At 48.2% G+C, this 17,532-nt stretch overlaps 1 protein-coding gene across 1 annotated transcript; it reads right to left on the reverse strand.

The window, feature by feature from the left end:
- Positions 1–512: 512 nt before the first annotated feature.
- Positions 513–1,872, reverse strand: LOC124679143 (BTB/POZ and MATH domain-containing protein 1-like). The gene has a single exon (XM_047214952.1). The coding sequence runs from the start codon at positions 1,870–1,872 to the stop codon at positions 787–789; it is 1,086 nt and encodes a 361-aa protein (XP_047070908.1). The 3' UTR covers positions 513–786.
- Positions 1,873–17,532: the final 15,660 nt, after the last annotated feature.

Here is a 17,532-nt window from a genome sequence, read left to right on the forward strand (position 1 = left end):
TCTGCGCAGATGGATCAGACTTATGTACCAACAAAGAATTTCTCATTTGTCTCATATTGCTAAAACATAATGAGGTACACATCTTCACGTGAAAATGATATTCTGAGGACAAGAACCCAACTCAGAACATAATTTTTGGGACAAGCAATTTGATTTGCTTCCTTAGCATTTGTACTGTCTGGTTCATAAGTCCCATAACACACACACCCTACGACCACGATCAATGAACAAAAGACCAACTAAATATACTATTATTCTACCTGCACAAATCTTGCCATCTGTGATAACCACATTTCAAACAGCACATGAGCCTGATAATTGTTAATCTCATATTTGTTGGGCAACCGATAATGTATGGAAACCATTTCAACTTAGCATTTCTCTAACTGAAATCTAGCACTTATTGTTCCCCTGCAAGTGTATCACTGCAGTAGCACATCCATGCTCAGACGTAACTGATATAAATGCAAATGTTTCCAGCCTTAAATAAAGAGTAAAGTAATAGATCACAAAAGAAGATGGAAAATATCTAGTGAACTAGTGAAGATTCATGATTTCATAGGATAGGATGATCCAATAACTACATGGAAGACAGAGACTCATTCTCCACCAAAAGCCACAACATGAGCTCCAAATGACGTTTGAATAGGAAAGGACATGGCAAGCCTTGGGTACTCTTACAAAAGTTCTCTAGAAAGTGAAAATTCAAAGTATAAGACTAGTTCATCTTAGATGCCACAAGTCAATTAAGCTAAACTATTCTAAATTTTACCCAGGATGAGCATACTAGATTTTGCGGGACTTTGTTACTCTCTCATAGATATCTACTAAGACAGCAGGGCATGATCTTTTGAGGTGCGCATACCCTTGGGTTGCCACCACATCATCCATTCTATTTGAAGAGGTGACGAATTCCACACAAGCATCCTTCAGCCTGCTGCACTGATGCTGATCAGCTAGAGCTAATATGGTCGCAACAGATTCGACATCAAGACTTCTGCACAGAGTGCCTTCACATATCAGCTTCAACCTTTCAATTGCATAGCGATCAGCAGCCACTAGCAAGTGCTTAACCATTTCTTTATTCTCATCATCATCAAGATCTTCCATGGAAGGCAACGAATCCGTGTAGATGAAGTGCAGCAATGCCTTGAAAACAGCAGGCTGCATGTCTTTGACAGTTATCTTCCGGCTCGTCTTGTCTCTCATCGGTCCATAGAGCTCTGCCTTGAAGACCGGCGACCGCATAGCAAGCACAATCTTGTGCGCAATGAAAACCTCCCCTTTAACCTTGAATATCACATCTGCTTCCTCACCAGTCTCTAGCAATTTTCCAAGGTTATCAGACAAGTTTGATGGTGGCATCTGGACCTCCACAGGTTGGTCAACAAGTGGCTCCTTGATCACAGTTAGGTCGCACTCAATCATGAGGCAGTCATCCTGTAGTAGAGCAGACTTTTCCAGGTCGCTTTTCTGCATGGTCCCCATGGCAAATGTGTCCTTACTAGGGTCGAGAGAATTAAACAACATTGGCGATTCCAAGCAGGAGTGCCGCGATGAAGACAGCCCAGTGGCCCTGTTGATGAGCCTCAAGTCGAAGAGCGCCGGCACATCTTCAGCGCGCTTGCTCAGGAGCTCGAGGGATACTGAGAGGTAGTCCTTGTTGATGTCAACCATCGGAATTCCGTTAGGGCAGTAGCTGACGCACCATTCGTGCCCGCCAACGGAGAAGCGGGGTGACTGGATGAATTTACCGGCGCCCATGCCCTTATGCATGCTATACCCAACGATCTCGAACGCGAGCGTGGCCCGCGCCGTCGCGGGGGTGCACCTCGACGCCATCCTTTCTACTGGCGCGTGGGATCCTGCCATTGTGAAAGTTCTGTGATGGGATCTGGGATCTGGGAAAGCGTCGAGCGGTCTGGGAGTAGGGAATCGAATGGCGGCGGCGCCGGGGAAGGTGGGCCGGCGGCGCGGGGGAAGGTGGGCCGGCGGCGATCGGACGCGAGCCAAGGGTTTGGGCGAGCGTCGATTTGGGGACGAAGTTGCAGGACTCCGGAATCGCCAGATAAAAATCTCTGTATGCCGCCGCTATGTTCCGCGGTCCCACGCAGAAGCTTGGGCCCCTCCATGCCCTAAAAGGCCTAAAACAGATAGCGGCCCAAGGAGCCCCGCCCGTGTCTCATCCCAGACTCATGGGGCGTGTTTTGTAGGCTGTGAGCCCGTTGCCTCGCATCGGGCCCAGCTAAAACCGGCTCGTTTGGTTGCTTGTAAGAAGTTTGCGTTGTAGATCAACCGGTTCTCAAAGCACCCTTGTGACAAGTTCTGGAGAAACGCCCACGCCCGAATCGTCAGTTTTTCGTTATCGTGCCATTTTGCACGCCCGCGTGCAACGGTTGCACGCGTGGAGAAGCGCGGGAGACACCGCGTTGTCTTGGTCCTCGCTCTCCAGTTCCAGGCACTGGTTCCCTCCTTCTCTCTCCCCATTCACTCATGTCACTGTCAGTCACCGCCCTGTCGCATCAACCGCCGCCATGGCCTCCTCGCCTCCTCCGCCGCCTTCCTCTCCACCGTCGATGGATCCAGCCGCCTGGTCGACGGCCACGAGGTCCAACGAGGTGTTGAATTGGCCATCGCCGTTCGCGAGCACGAGGCCGGCCGGCGTGGCAACTCGCAGTGCCGCCATCCTCGCTTTTCAAGCCACCGAGATTCGACCGGTGGATCCCTCGACAATGGGATTTTTTGCCCCCTCCCCACTAGGGTTTCCGACGGCGATGGCGACCGCAATGGCGGCAGGTGCACCGGGCTCCACCAAGGAGATGGAGCCCCCGGCGGGGTTCGCGTCGACCCCGATGCAGGCGCCGATGCCATGGGGCATGCCGCGCCCGCCTGCACCCAATGGTGCGCCGCGCGTCGCGCCACCGCCGGGGTTCAGCCAACAGCACCATCGGCGCCCCGCTTCCCGACCGCGGCACCGTCGCCGTACCAGATGACGTACGCTCTAGCTCCGCCTCCTCCTCCACCCGGATTTGGAGTGCGACCTCCTCGAGGACCTACTGGCGCCTGTGCGCGTCCTCTTCCGCCTCAGACTGGGCCGCTCTCACTCCACCCAATCGTAAGTACCCTCAATCGACTCCTCATCTGCTTGTTTAGATCGACTAGATGACATTGTAGATCACATATAGTTGTCCGACCGCTTAGATCTATGTGAATGTAGATGAGATTCATGGCAATGTGCATGCGTGTTCTTGACAATGGTTTTGCTTGCCATACCAAGCTCAAGCACCATGATGGACTTGACAATGTCAAGTCCTTGACAGTGCTTGAGCTTGGCATTGGCATTGTCCATGACATTGCTTGTGCTTGACAATGCCAAGCTCAAGCACCATGATTGGCTTGACAGTGCTTGTGCTTGTGTTTGGCATTGGCACTGTCATTGTCATTGTCCATGACAGTGCTTGTGCTTGGCATTGGCATTGTCATATTGTCCATGACAGTACTTGTGCTTGGCATTGACATTGTCCATGACAGTGCTTGTGCTTGTGTTTGGCATTGGCACTGTCATTGTCATTGTCCATGACAGTGCTTGTGCTTGGCATTGGCATTGTCATATTGCCCATGACAGTACTTGTGCTTAGCATTGCCATTGTCCATGACAGTGCTTGTGCTTGGCAATGCCAAGCTCAAGCACCATGATGGACTTCGTAGTGCTTTGTGCTTCTACTTCGACTTGATCTTTTTATTGCTAACTCTTTGCATTGTCATTGCATCTGCAGAACTGGCCCTTCCTGAAAGTGTTCTCGGAAGGGTCCATACTGGACGCAAGGGACATGGCCATCCAGGTGTAGCTGCATGATCCCAACGTAGCGTTCATTGAAGCCCACCACCAGATCACATCGCCAAGGGTTCACGCCGGCCGTCCTGCTAACTTGGGGCACGCAGCTAGGCAGCGTCTACCGGTGTTCTTCGTGCAGGTGGAGAGCCACGACCTCCTTTCCCTCAGCGTGCCACCCTACATGGAGCAGCTCCTGACCACCAAGTACAAGCTCAAGAACAATGGCCCCCCCGGTGAAGGTATGCTTGTACATGGGCTAGCGTTGCGAGTGGAAGGTGCAGCTGCAGTGGACGGGCCAGCGCGTCGGCTTCATCAAGGGATGGAGCGAGTTCGTCGACGACACCATCGTCTTCACCCCTCAGGACGACGGCTTCACACTACTAGGAAATGTACTACCGCCGGCGCACCAGAAACCCTTACCGCCGGCGTTTTCGTGTTCGCCGGCGACCTCCTCGCCGGTGGTAACCCCTTACCGCCAGCGTTTTCCAAATCGCCGGTGGTAAGTGTTATTATCCCCGGCGCTTTTCTCAAATCGCCGGTGCATGGCTTAGCACCGGCGTCTTACGAGTCGCGAGGGGTAATCGGCTGCACCGCTGGCGATTCCAATTTCGCCGGGGTATAGTTTAGGAGCGCCGGTGGTATTGATCACGGGATTAAAAAATAAAACTCGAAATGTAATGTATATACACGAGAATACACACAAGAATACAAACCAGAATACACGAGTACATACACAAGAATACACACATCAAAGTATAACACGAGATATTACTAGAAATACAGACCGGATACACGGATACACGATTATATAGAAAGTCTCAAATGTTCACAACATGCATGCATTAATAAGACAAGTTTAGATAGTAGATAGTTGACCATATGGTTCAAACATCACGACTCGAAGTAGCACATGTTACGGAAATACATATAAGTCCGGTGTCGATGACCTAGCTAAACAACAATGACATAATAAACTAGAGAGACGGTGGCGGCAAGCATCATCACGATGAAAGGGGTCCTCCACATCTCCCTCCTCTCGTCCCGCTCGAAAGTTGGCGTATCGAGTTTCCGCCTCCTCCAAAGTGGTGTACCCCTTGTAGCTGTTGCCGCTCGAAACGGTGGACCTGCCTCCTACGGTCTTCCCGGTCCTCGTAGACTCCGGGAACCCTGCCGTGGTAGACGACATAGTACGTCATCTATGCAAACACGAGAAAAAAGAAATGAAAGTTGTTAGTACATTAGTAGAGAGAGATATAACATAGAGTAGTGCAAAGAAAAAGCATGGAAATTACTTAAGTAATTTTATGACTAACATTTGCAAAGGACAAAAGTGTTTGAGTCAAGTCGGCTTCGGCGGGAAGGGACGGATGCCCTCGAGCGTGTTGAATGTTACTGTCGTCACATCCATCTTCTAATCGGCCTTCTATCTCGGCCTTAGAAAGTGCGGGACCATAGTGGAACAAGCCACCATTACCGCGAGATATCCCTCCGAGTATTGTGCAAATGGTCCGCTGGATGGCACGGAACTCGGCTCTCACGTTTTCATCGGTGGTGTCCGCCATGTTCACGAACATCCGCCGAAGGCTGGATGGCAACAAGAGATCGTTTTGAGACCTTACAATCGACCTCATCCGTAGGATGGCAAACCGAGGCCTCCATCCCATTGTCATGCGCCGATTGCTTGAGGCGGGGAACTTGGTTATGTGGTTGCACACATAGCAACCTTTCACTTTCTTCTCATGCCTGATTTTGTCGATGCCAACCTCGGCTATGAAGCCGGCGAGGGCTTTATCAAGTGTAGACTTAAGGTCGGTGAAGTCCTTGTCCGGATCAAGCCCGGAGTCGAGGTAGCTGACATGTGAATGATACGGGTGAAAGAGGAGGAGGGTGCGGTACTTGAATCTGCGCAAAATGGAAATAAACCATCATACTCGATCAACTATGAAGGAAATTCATGAAAGAATGTAATAGAGGGTACTCTAGTAACCAAATACTTACTCGCGGAAATATGGTATGGCAAAGCATTTCTTATCCTTGTTTAACACCAAGAAATCCTTGATGTACTTCGCTAGAAACGCTTGTTCGTTACGGACGGCGGTTGGAGTCATGTAGAAGGGGTCCATGATAGCGATGTCCGTTGTGTTCTCCATGGCGATATCGTGCGCCATGCTGAGCGATAGGAGGCGGACCAAGTTTCGGTCGAGCTGTTGCATGTTCAAGAGCCTGAAGATGTCTTCATATCGAATGAACATCAAGTCCGCAAGGTATGTGGTGACAAAGCCAAAGCCACTGGGCACCTTGGCCGTCAAAACCGGGTACGAGGGATTTCTATCTCGAAGAAGTAGGTCCTCCTTCATTAGAACAACATCATGCAAGCTCCTCATATCGGGCGTCACCTGCTGGACAATGTGTGCCGGCAGCATAGGCTGGCCTAGGTGATGCATCTTCCTCCACGGGGTCGGCAACTTGTCATTAACCACTTTCTTGCTTGCGGCAACATCTCCGGACTTCTTCCGCTTCCCGGCCTTCTTCTTACTGCAGCCGGGAGTGGCGTTTTGTTTCATACCCTCCGTGGTCGCACCAAGGAGTGTCCTCGGGGTAAGCCCAACTCGGGGTGGAGCGGTGAAGGCGGTAGTGTCTTCCTGCTCGGGAGTTTCTTGTGAAAGGAACAACTTCTTCTTTAGCGTACGATCGGCGGGTGGCTTGTAAGGAGAAACCCCGTCGCCCTCCATCTCAGCGATGAACATATCGATTGGAGCTTGATCGATGTCCAACGCGTTGCCATGCTGACTCTCGAGCTGACTGTCGGGCTGGCTATCGGGCCCAAAAGGACCACCAGCCGGTGGAGGACTCGGGGCAGCCGTCGCATCCTGAGGAGTGACCATGCCATAGCTTGCCTCCGAACTCCGAGGCGGCGGTGTTCAGCCGGAGTAGGGCTTTCGGCCATAGAAGGATGTGATTCTTGAGGTCCCCGAGAGTGAGCGGGGTTTCCGTTTCCGGGGTTGATAAGGAGGATGGAGGTCTTGGCATCCCGGTAACGACCGGTTCACGCGAACCCGGCTCACGCTATCATCCATCCTCGACGCGGTGGAAAATCCGCTGTGTTGGCAGGATGACACCTGCCGCTCGCTACAGCCTTCAACTTGTTGTCCACATTCGGTAGCAAGGTGCAAGGAGTCGCGTTCTCCTGTGAAAACATGTATAGGTCGGAGAGGGCGACGACAAAGTAACTAATTTGTAGAGCTTGAGAGACTAAATTAATTACCGTGAGGGCGTCGAGCTCGGCTCGCGTTGAAGGACCGAGGCCGGGCGTGCGGGTGACTGAGGGGCTAGTACTGTGGCCCCCCAGGTCCGGCGAATCCTCTATAGCGCCGACATTGCCGGCGGGTGGAGTCACCAAGTTGGGTGTGCATTGAGCGTGTCTAGTTGGAGGCCGGTTGTCCGAGTTGCTTGCGCCTAGGCTGATAACCGGCATCGGTCCCTTTTGGCCGCCGGCGAAGTAATTCTTCATCGACAACACAAGATCAGGGATGATTTCATTGACCCTGGTGGCCACCGTGTCATCGACCTTGCTAGCAACCTCAGCACTGACGCGTTGCTGAACCTCGGCACTAACTCATTGCTGAACCTCGGCACTGACGCGTTGCTCCATGGTTGTTTCCAAGTCGGCCACCTTTTTCAGAAGAGCCTCGTGCTCCCGGTCCTTCTGCGCCTGCCGCGACTCCTTAGTGCTTGCGGGCACGTCCAAGCCATAGTCGGCAAGCTTGCGACCTCCTCCGGCGCCGGGGACACGGTGGGGCTTGTCCAAAAGCGGTCGCGCCTTCACGGTGTTTAGACCCCTGATAAAAGGCGTGTCCCACGGGACTTTTCCCGTCGACGTACGGGACGAGGAGCCGAGCTGATTCGGCGGCTGCTTGTTCCGTCAACTGCCGAAGTAACATGAACAATTTTAGAATGTAATGGACTTGGTGAGCGAGTATCAAATTAATAAGGCTGGTAAATTGCTTACCACTGCTTTCTCTAGTGCCATCACCTTCGCGTCGGCGACCAACTCAACTCCCACCACCACATCAGGTTTCGTGACACTTTTCCCAGCCAATTCTCGATGGTATCGGGACCCGAGATATGCCACTGAAGAGTGGGTCTTTGTACTTGGCAAAAGGGGGCTCGAGGCCAGCATTTATGTAGGCCTGGTCCTCCTTGTCCCATACCGGCTGCTTGCCTTCGAAGCCACGGCAACCGAGATTGTGGTGACCGATGTTCTTATCCGCCAGCTCCTTCCCCGGGTCGATTGTCGTTTGGTGTACTCGAGCTCCTCGTTTTCCAAGAATTTATTATACTACTCCGGCGTCATCCGCGGGAAGTGGCACCGGATCTCTTCCCAAGTCTCATTGTCACCAAGCATCCCCCTCGGCATGGTTTTATAACCGCTGAGGTTCTTGGAGAACTTAGAGAGGGCTCGTATGTTCACGATGTTATCCTTGGGATCCTCGTTCCTGTATTCCACAGGGAACTCATACCGTGCATGCAGCCGCGCAAGGAGTTGGGCCTGCAGATGCTGCTTCTTCTTGGTTCGGAGTTTCGTCTCGTTGACGTCGACGATGTCCCGGAGGATTGCTCCCAGTTGGAGGCCGTACCCCTTCGCCACGTGCTTGGGCTCAGTAGGAAGACCGGTCTTGGTGTCCACTGCGGTGATTATGTCGCGAGTGGTGCCGACCCTGTTTGGGCGCCGCTGCTTCCGTTTCCTCTTGGCCTCGGTAGTAGTATCCGAGCTACCCCCGGCAACGCCACTGTCGGTGGTCTCGTCGGCAGCGGCCCTCTCATCCTCACCATCGTTGTCCATCTCATCATCCCCCTCCTCCGAGGACCCGTCATCGCTGCTCGGAAGTTCCTCCGGCTGATCCGAAACCATGAGCCTCGTAGTGCTCATCCAACTTCCGGCGAGAAGACCCGTCAACGTCTTCGTTGGGGTCTACGAAGACGACATCGCTAGCTATATGTACCTAGCACTGCACAAACTAGCATACGAGTAGCATCAAAAGTAATCAATTAAATAGCCGGCCGAGTAGCTAAAATAGCCGGTAATTAAACTAGCTAAAACAACCGAGTAGCATCAAAAGTACTCAATTAAACGAGGCAGTAATTAAACATAATTATAACAGCCTAGGATCTTATGAGAGCAGTCCAGCCTTGAACTAATAGCTCCATCAGTATGTCTGAAGGTAGTTACATAGCACTTGTTCTAAAACACTACTAGGTGGAAATCCACGGCGAAAATTTGGCATGACCTTTGCTAAAATTGTCATGCCGGAGTGCCAGACAAACCTTCAAAGAGCGGCTCCCATTTTATTTTATTTTTGGGTGGCACTCCTTCCAACCTTTCTTTCACAAACCATGGCTAACCGAATCCTTCGGGTGCCTGCCAACAATCTCATACCATGAAGGAGTGCCTTTTTATTTTAGTTTTATTATGATGACACTCCTCCCCACCTTTGCTTACACAAGTCATGGCTTTTCGCCGGAAAGGAAGTTAATCGACATTCCGGCGAAACTTTGGCACTCAATGTACCTGCAGATCACATTTCTACACTCCAGAATAAATGGACTGAACACCCAGCTTCTCAGGAAATCAACATCACAATTTAGCTCTTATTGCACTAGTATGTATTTAGGTAACTTAAATATACTATGTTGTTCATAACATATTCTTAAATTAAGCAGCCCATGTTGGACAATGCAACACCAGGGAAGCAGATAACTTTGGAGTCTGTATTTCTGGGGAGACACCCTCACCACAGTACTGAAATACCGGGGAATTGCGAACATTAATTCGATCAGCCTGATCGATAGCTCTTTGGTCCATCCACAGGATGATGTTCATTCTTGCACAACCACTTTAAGAAACTGAAACAGGGGTACCATTAGCGTCAACAGCAACTGCAAGCAGTGGCTATGTTATCATCAAAACGGTAAAATCCCAGTCACCTGAGACACAAATTCCCCATTCAAATAAGTGGAGATCGGGGCAAACCAAGAGAGCAATGCATCCACCTATTTGGGCTTAGAAATGTCAAATAAGAATGCACAATACTGCATCAACATAATTAATCTTGGCAGTTCCTACTTGCTACATCAGATTTTCGATAATAGGAAGCATGGAATACTTAGACTGAACTACTATATTATTCGACATGCAAAATACTCAACGAAATCATCCCCCTTTTTGTTCTTTAATACTTTCCTTGTACTCCAAACACACTAACTGAATCGTTTGGATCTCTACTCTCGGAAAGAACTGATGATATGTAAACTAGAGTACATTGCAGTATACTCACGGTAGAATCATACGAATAATCGATGGAGCTCAGTTTGAGATGAACCAATTGCAATATGGATAAGCTGGGGGAGGGGATGCCTGACCTGCGGGAGCTTGGAGCGAGGCTTGGAGAGGCAGAGCAGGTGGAGGCCCTGGAGGGAGCGGTGGCAGATGAGGGCCTGGTCGAGGCGGCAGTCGCCGACGAGCACGTCGGCGGCGGTGAGGTGGACGCGGTTCTCGAGCCCCAGCAGCAGGTCGAGGTTGCGCAGGCCCGCGTCGGCGTCGATCGCCACCACGGGGAAGTTGAGCCGCGCAAGGGGAGGGGCGGATCGACGACGGCAGCGATGGAGGCTCGACGACGGCAGGGGAGGGGTGGATCGACGACGGCGGCAGGGGAGGGACGGCAGCAGCGTGGAGATGAGGGGAGGCACGGCGGCGGAGGTCTGGGGGAGGCAGCGACGGTGAGGAAGGAGGAGAGGGGAGCGAAGATAAGGGAGAGAGGGAGGCAGGGAGAGGGGCGCACCTGCGATGGAGGGCGACGGCAGCGACGAAGGCTCGACGACGGCAGCGACGGTGGCAGGGAGAGGCGGATCGATGATGGCGGCAGATCGGCGGCGGCGCTGCGCGCGGTGGGATTTGGGGACGACAGAGAGACGGGTTTTTTTTTGGCTAAGTCCTAGTGCAGGTACCCCGGCGAATTGGTGAAAACGCCGGCGGTAAAGTTTCTGACGTTTACAGGTGGGCCCAAGTGCAGTTATCACCGGCGAAATCGTCTAATTCGCCGGGGGTATCTTTTTTTCCTTCCCAGCTGGCGAGATAGCTTTAGTTCTGTAAACCATGCACATTAGTCAAAACACATTCATTAGCCCAGTGGTGCCACTCTTGTGCACAGCCGAAGCACCCAGGGTTCGAATCCCTGTGGGAGCAAAAAAAGCCCCCCTTTTTTAAGATTTTTTTTATTGTTTCTAGTTATTTAGATAAATTGTAAAGTCCTTTGGAAACATCCGATAAAATAAACCAATGAAGGATAAATTGCGAGACATAAATTGATGATTTTAATTCTTGAATGACTTCAAAGTCCTTTCGAGGATATCCGATAAAAAACCAAGACATAAATTTAGGATACACTTGAGAAGGACAAATGGTTGTTCGAGAGATAATTATCACTACAAGAAAAGTTGCCATGGCCGACGAAGTTGAAGTCGCGCCGTGGTCGCTGGTGTACCATGGCCGATGATTTTGGGTCTGTCCGTTGTGCATGTCAAAACGTTTTTTTTCTCGTTTTTGAGGCCACCTAGCCCGACGAAACCGGCCAAAACGTTGCGGATGGTGGCCCGGGACGTGGTGCATCTTGAATTCTCGGGTTCGCCGGCCGAGCCAACGCAAATCCGCACCGCCGAGGGATGTAGGGCCCAGATGGCAGCCTCTCTGGCATTTTTTTTTTCTCGATCACGCCATCTCGTTCAACGCTCTCCGATCGAGCCGTTTAGGATGCAGGATCATGGGTCCCGCATGTCACCCTCTATGAACCAAAATTCTTTCTATTCTTGGATTTTTTTGACCCCCTGATTTCTGGCTACTTCCTTTTTCTTTTGATCCCTTGCCGCCTTGGAAACGTTGACACCGCTCGTCGCTCATTGGGACCCGCATGTCATCCTCTATGAGCAATCAACTTTCTTTTCTTGGAGTTTTTTTTGGCACCTCAAATTTGGTCACTTGCCTTTTTCTTTCGATCCCCTGCCGCCTCTCAAATGGTGATACCGCTGCTTGCTAAATGGGACCCGCATGTCATCCTCTATGTACTATAAAACTTTCTCTTCTTGGATTTTTTTGGCCCCTCATATTTGGTCACTTACCTTTTTCTTTCCATCCCCTGCCGCCTCTCAAACGGTGAGACCGCTCGTTGCTAAATGGGACCCGCATGTCATCCTCTATGTACTATAAAACTTTCTTTTCTAGGATTTTTTTTGGAACCTCATATTTGGTCACTTGCCTTTTTCTTTCGATCCCGTGCAACCTCTCAAACGGCGATACCGCTGCTGCTAAATGGGACCCGCATGTCATCCTCTATGTACAATCAAGTTTCTTTTCTTGAATTATTTTTGGCTCCTGATATTTGGTCACTTGCATTTTTCTTTCGATCTCATGCCACGTTGAGGACCCTGCAGACTCATGGGACCCGCATGTCATCCTCTATGTACTATAAAACTTTCTTTTCTTGGATTTTTTTGGCACCTCATATTTGGTCACTTGCCTTTTTCTTTCGATCCACTGCCGCTTCTCAAACGGTGATACCGCTGTCTGCTAAATGGGACCCGCATGTCATCCTCTATGTACACTCAAGTTTCTTTTCTTGAATTATTTTTGGCTCCTGATATTTGGTCACTTGCATTTTTCTTTCGATCTCATGCCACGTTTGAAACGTTGAGGAACCTGCTGGCTCATGGGACCCGCATGTCATCCTCTATGTGCTATAAAAGTTTATTTTCTTGGGTTTTTTTCACCCTCTGATTTTTGGCTATTTCCTTTTCCTTTTGATCCCCTGCCGCCTTGGAAACGTTGAGTAAGCTGCTGACTCATGGGACCCGCATGTCATCCTCTATGTACAATCAACTTTCTTTTTCTTTTGATCTCAAGCCGCATTTGAAACGTTGAGACCGCTGCTGCTAATTGGGACCCGCATGTCATCCTCTATGTACAATAAAGTTTTTTTTCTTGGATTATCTTTGGCTCCTGATATTTTGTCACTTGCCTTTTTCTTTCGATCTCATGCCGCCTTTGAAATGTTGAGTAAGCTACTGGCTCATGGGTCTCGCATGTCATCCTCTACGAACAATAAAAGTTTCCTTTCTTGGAGTTATTTTTGACCCCTAATTTCTGGCTATTTGCCTTTTTCTTTTGATCTCCTGCCCCCTTTGAAACGATGAGGACGTTGTTGGCGGGTCGGTCCCACATGTCATCCTCTCGTGAACAATAAAAGATTCCTTTGATGGATTTATTTTGAACCCCTAATTAATTTCGGGATATTTCCTTTTTTTTCCTTTGATCCCCTGCCGCCTTGGAATCGTTGAGGATGCTCTGTCGCCTCATGGGTCCGGCATGTCATCCTCTCGTAACGGTAAATGTTTTTTTCTTGGATTTTGTTTACCAAATGATTTTTGGCTAATTTTTCTTTCGATCTCCTGCCGCCTTTAAAACGTTGAGGACGCTGCTGGCTCACGGGTCCCACATGTCAGCCTCTATGAACAATAAACGCTGAGGATGCTGCTGCCTCATGGGTCCCGCATGTAATCCTCTTAGAACGAAAATGTTTCTTCTCTTGGATTTTGTACCAACATATTTTTGGTTTATTTTTTCTTTCCATCCCCTGCCGCCTTTAAAACGTTGACGACGCTGCTGGCTCATGGGTCCCCGATGTCAGCCTCCCCGTACAAGAAACATATGATATCTTGATTATTTTGCGTACAATAAACAGTGTATTGCGCTCTGAGCTATTTCAAACGGAAAATTAAATCTTTATTTTTACATAAACAAACTTATATGTTGAATCTCCTTGTTTTTTTGTCTTTGCGAAGCATAGGACTTTCCTATTTTTTTTAGAAAATTCGGAACTTTCCTGTTTTGGAGTGGGCTGAAATTGTACGAGTCAAAAGGCCAAGCGGGATAGTTCGAAGGCCCGGATGTCCGAGATGCAGCCTAATTGAAATCTTTCTTCTTGGATTTTTTTCACCCCCTGATTTCTGGCTACTTCATTTTTCTTTTGGTTCTGTGCCGCCTTGAAAACGTTGAGACCACTGCTGCAAAATGGGACCCGAATGTCATCCTCTACGTACAATAAAATTTCTTTTCTTGAATTTTTTTTGGCTCCTGATATTTGGTCACTTGCCTTTTTCTTTCGATCCTGTGCAGCCTCTCAAATGGTGATACCGCTGCTGCTAAATGGGACCCGCATGTCATCCTCTATGTACAATCAAGTTTCTTTTCTTGAATTATTTTTGGCTCCTGATATTTGGTCACTTGCCTTTTTCTTTCGATCTCATGCCACGTTTGAAACGTTGAGGAACCTGCGGGATCATGGGACCCGCATGTCATCCTCTATGTACTATAAAACTTTCTTTTCTTGAATTATTTTTGGCTCCTCATATTTGGTCACTTGCCTTTTTCTTTCGATCTCATGCCACGTTTGAAACGTTGAGGAACCTGCCGGCTCATGGGACCCGCATGTCATCCTCTATGTACTATAAAAGTTCATTTTCTTTGTTTTTTTTTCACCCTCTGATTTTTGGCTATTTCCTTTTTTCTTTTGATCCCCTGCCGCCTTGGAAACGTTGAGTAAGCTGCTAGCTCATGGGACCCGCATGTCATCCTCTATGTCCATCAACTTTATTTTCTTGGATTTTTTTTGACCCCCTAATTTCTGGCTACTTTCTTTTTCTTTTGATCTCAAGCCGCATTTGAAACGTTGGGACCGCTGTTGCAAAATGGGACCCGCATGTCATCCTCTATGTAAATAAAGTTTCTTTTCTTGGATTATCTTTGGCTCCTGATATTTTGTCACTTGCCTTTTTCTTTCGATCTCATGCCGCCTTTGAAACTTTAAGTAAGATGCTGGCTCATGGGTCCCGCATGTCATCCTCTACGAACAATAAAAGTTTCCTTTCTTGGAGTTATTTTTTACCCCTAATTTCTGGCTACTTGCCTTTTTCTTTTGATCTCATGCCCCCTTTGAAACGATGAGAACGTTGTTGGCAGGTCGGTCCCACATGTCATCCTCTATGAACAATAAAACTTTCCTTTGATGGATTTATTTTGAACCCCTAATTAATTTCTGGATATTTCCTTTTTTTCTTTTGATCCCCTGCAGCCTTGGAATCGTTGAGGATGCTATTGCCTCATGGGTCCCGCATGTCATCCTCTCAGAACGGTAAATGTTTATTTTCTTGGATTTTGAATAGCAAATGATTTTTGGCTTATTTTTTCTTTCGATCTCCTGCCGCCTTTAAAACGTTGAGGACGCTGCTGGCTCACAGGTCCGACATGTCAGCCTCTAACATTAAACGCTGAGGATGCTGCTGCCTCATGGGTCCCGCATGTTATCCTCTCAGAACGAAAATGTTTCTTTTCTTGGATTTTGTACCAACAGATTTTTGGTTTATTTTTTCTTTCCATCCATGCCGCCTTTAAAACGTTGACGACGCTGCTGGCGCATGGGTCCCCGATGTCAGCCTACCCGTATTAAGAAACATGTGATATCTTGATTATTTTGCAGACAATAAACAGTGTATTTTGCTCTGAGCTATTGCAAAGGGATAAATTAAATCTTTATTTTTACATAAACAAACTTATATGTTGAATCTCCTTGTTTTTTTTGTTTTTACGAGGCATAGGACTTTCTCGTTTTGGAATGGGCTGAAATTGTACGAATCAAAAGGCGTCCAGCGGGATAGTTTGAAGGCCCGGATGGCCGAAACTGACCCAATTGAAATATTCCTTTTCTTGGATTTTTTGACACCCTTATTTCTGGCTACTTCTTTTTCTTTTGGTCATGTGCCGCCTTGGAAACATTGAGACCGCGGCTGCAAAATGGGACCCGCATGTCATGCTCTATGTACAATAGAAGTTTCTTTTCTTGGATTATTTTTGGCTCCTGATATTTGGCACTTGTCTTTTTCTTTCGATCTAATGCCGACTTTGAAACCTTCGGACCGGTGCTTGCAAAATGGGACCCGCATGTCATTCTCTATGCACAATAAAGTTTCTTTCCTTAGATTATTTTTGGCTCCCGATATTTGGTCACTTTCCTTTTCCTTTCGATCTCATGCCGCCTTAGAAACGTTGAGGAAGCTGCTGGCTCATGGGTCCCGCATGTCATACTCTATGAACAATAAAAGTGTCCTAAATTGGATTTATTTTTTACCCCTAATTTCTGGCTATTTGCCGTTTTCTTTTGATCCCCTGCCCCCTTTGAAATGATGAGGACGCTACTGGCAGGTCGGTCCCACATCCTCTATGAACAATAAAAGTTTCCTATGATGGATTTATTTTTGACCCCTTTTGATCCCCTGCCGCCTTGGAATCGTTGAGGATGCTGCTGCCTCATGGGTCCCGCATGTCGACCTCTCAGAACGGTAAATGTTTCTTTTCTTGGATTTTTTTACCAACTGATTTTTGGCCTTTGTCTTTCGATCTCCTGCCTCCTTTAACACGTTGGGGACGCTGCCGGCTCAGGGGTCCTACATGTCAGCCTCTATGAACAATGAACCTTTATTTTGTTTGATTTATTATTGACCCATAATTTCTTGGTATTTGCGTTTTTCTTTTGATCTCATGCCGCCTCTGAAACGTTGAGACGCTGCTGGCTCTTGGGTCCCTGTCAGCCTCTATGAACAGTAAAAGTTTCCTTTGTTTGATTTATTTTTGACCCTAATTACTGGCTATTTGCCTTTTTTTATCCCCTGCCGTCTTTGAAACTAAGAGGACGCTGCTGGCCCATGGGTCCCACATCTCAGCCCTCTACGAACGATAAACCTTTCCTTTCTTTTTTTCGATCCGAGTGCCGCCTTGGAAATGGTGAGACCGCTCCTGCAAAACGGGACCCATATGTCATCCTCTATGTACAATAAAAGTTTCTTTCCTTGGATTATTTTTGGCACTCGATATATGGTCACTTGCCTTTTTTCCGATCCCCTGCCGCCTTTGAAACGTTGAGGACGCTGCCGGCTCGTGGGTCCCACATGTCAGCCTCTATGAACAATAAACATTTCATTTCTTGGATTTATTTTTGACCGCTGATTTCTGGCAACTTTGCTTTTTCTTTCGATCCCCTGCCGCCTTTGTTAAAGTTGAGGACGCTGCTGCAAAATGTGTCCCACATGTCAGCTTCTCTATACGATAATTGTTTCCTTTCTTGGATTTTTTTTCCACGGCTGGTCGATGGGTCCACGATGTCAGCCTCTATGTACAAGAAATATGTGATTTCTCGATATGTTTTAACCCGAGATATGTAGGATACTTGCTTTTTTTCGATCCCTTCTATTTGTCTTTACCTTCAAATGTTGAGGGACGCTACTGGCAAATGGGTCCTGCTCTAGCATTCTCAACTGAAGGAAAAACTGAAATATTGCCTATTCATTTGTTTTTCGTACTCCATGCACCTAATCCATACTAACTGTTGATCCAGGTTTTAGTTCAACTTAATTAGTTCAAATTTGATCTACGAGGAAGTATGTAATATATTTTGGGTTCACAACACTACACTTGTTAACAACAATCTGATGAAGAGGTTTGTCATTTTTTAAACTACAAATACACTCAAAGATCTTGCAAACTGATAGAATAAATCTTGGAACTTTAAATAATTTATGAAAATTTTGAAATCGAC

The sequence above is a fragment of the Lolium rigidum genome, chromosome 7 (assembly GCF_022539505.1).
Source record: "Lolium rigidum isolate FL_2022 chromosome 7, APGP_CSIRO_Lrig_0.1, whole genome shotgun sequence".
Lineage (NCBI taxonomy): Eukaryota > Viridiplantae > Streptophyta > Magnoliopsida > Poales > Poaceae > Lolium > Lolium rigidum.

Bases quoted from the DNA above. Each gene is read 5' to 3' on its own strand.
- LOC124679143 (XM_047214952.1), bottom strand. From the start codon at position 1,872: ATGGCAGGATCCCACGCGCCAGTAGAAAGGATGGCGTCGAGGTGCACC.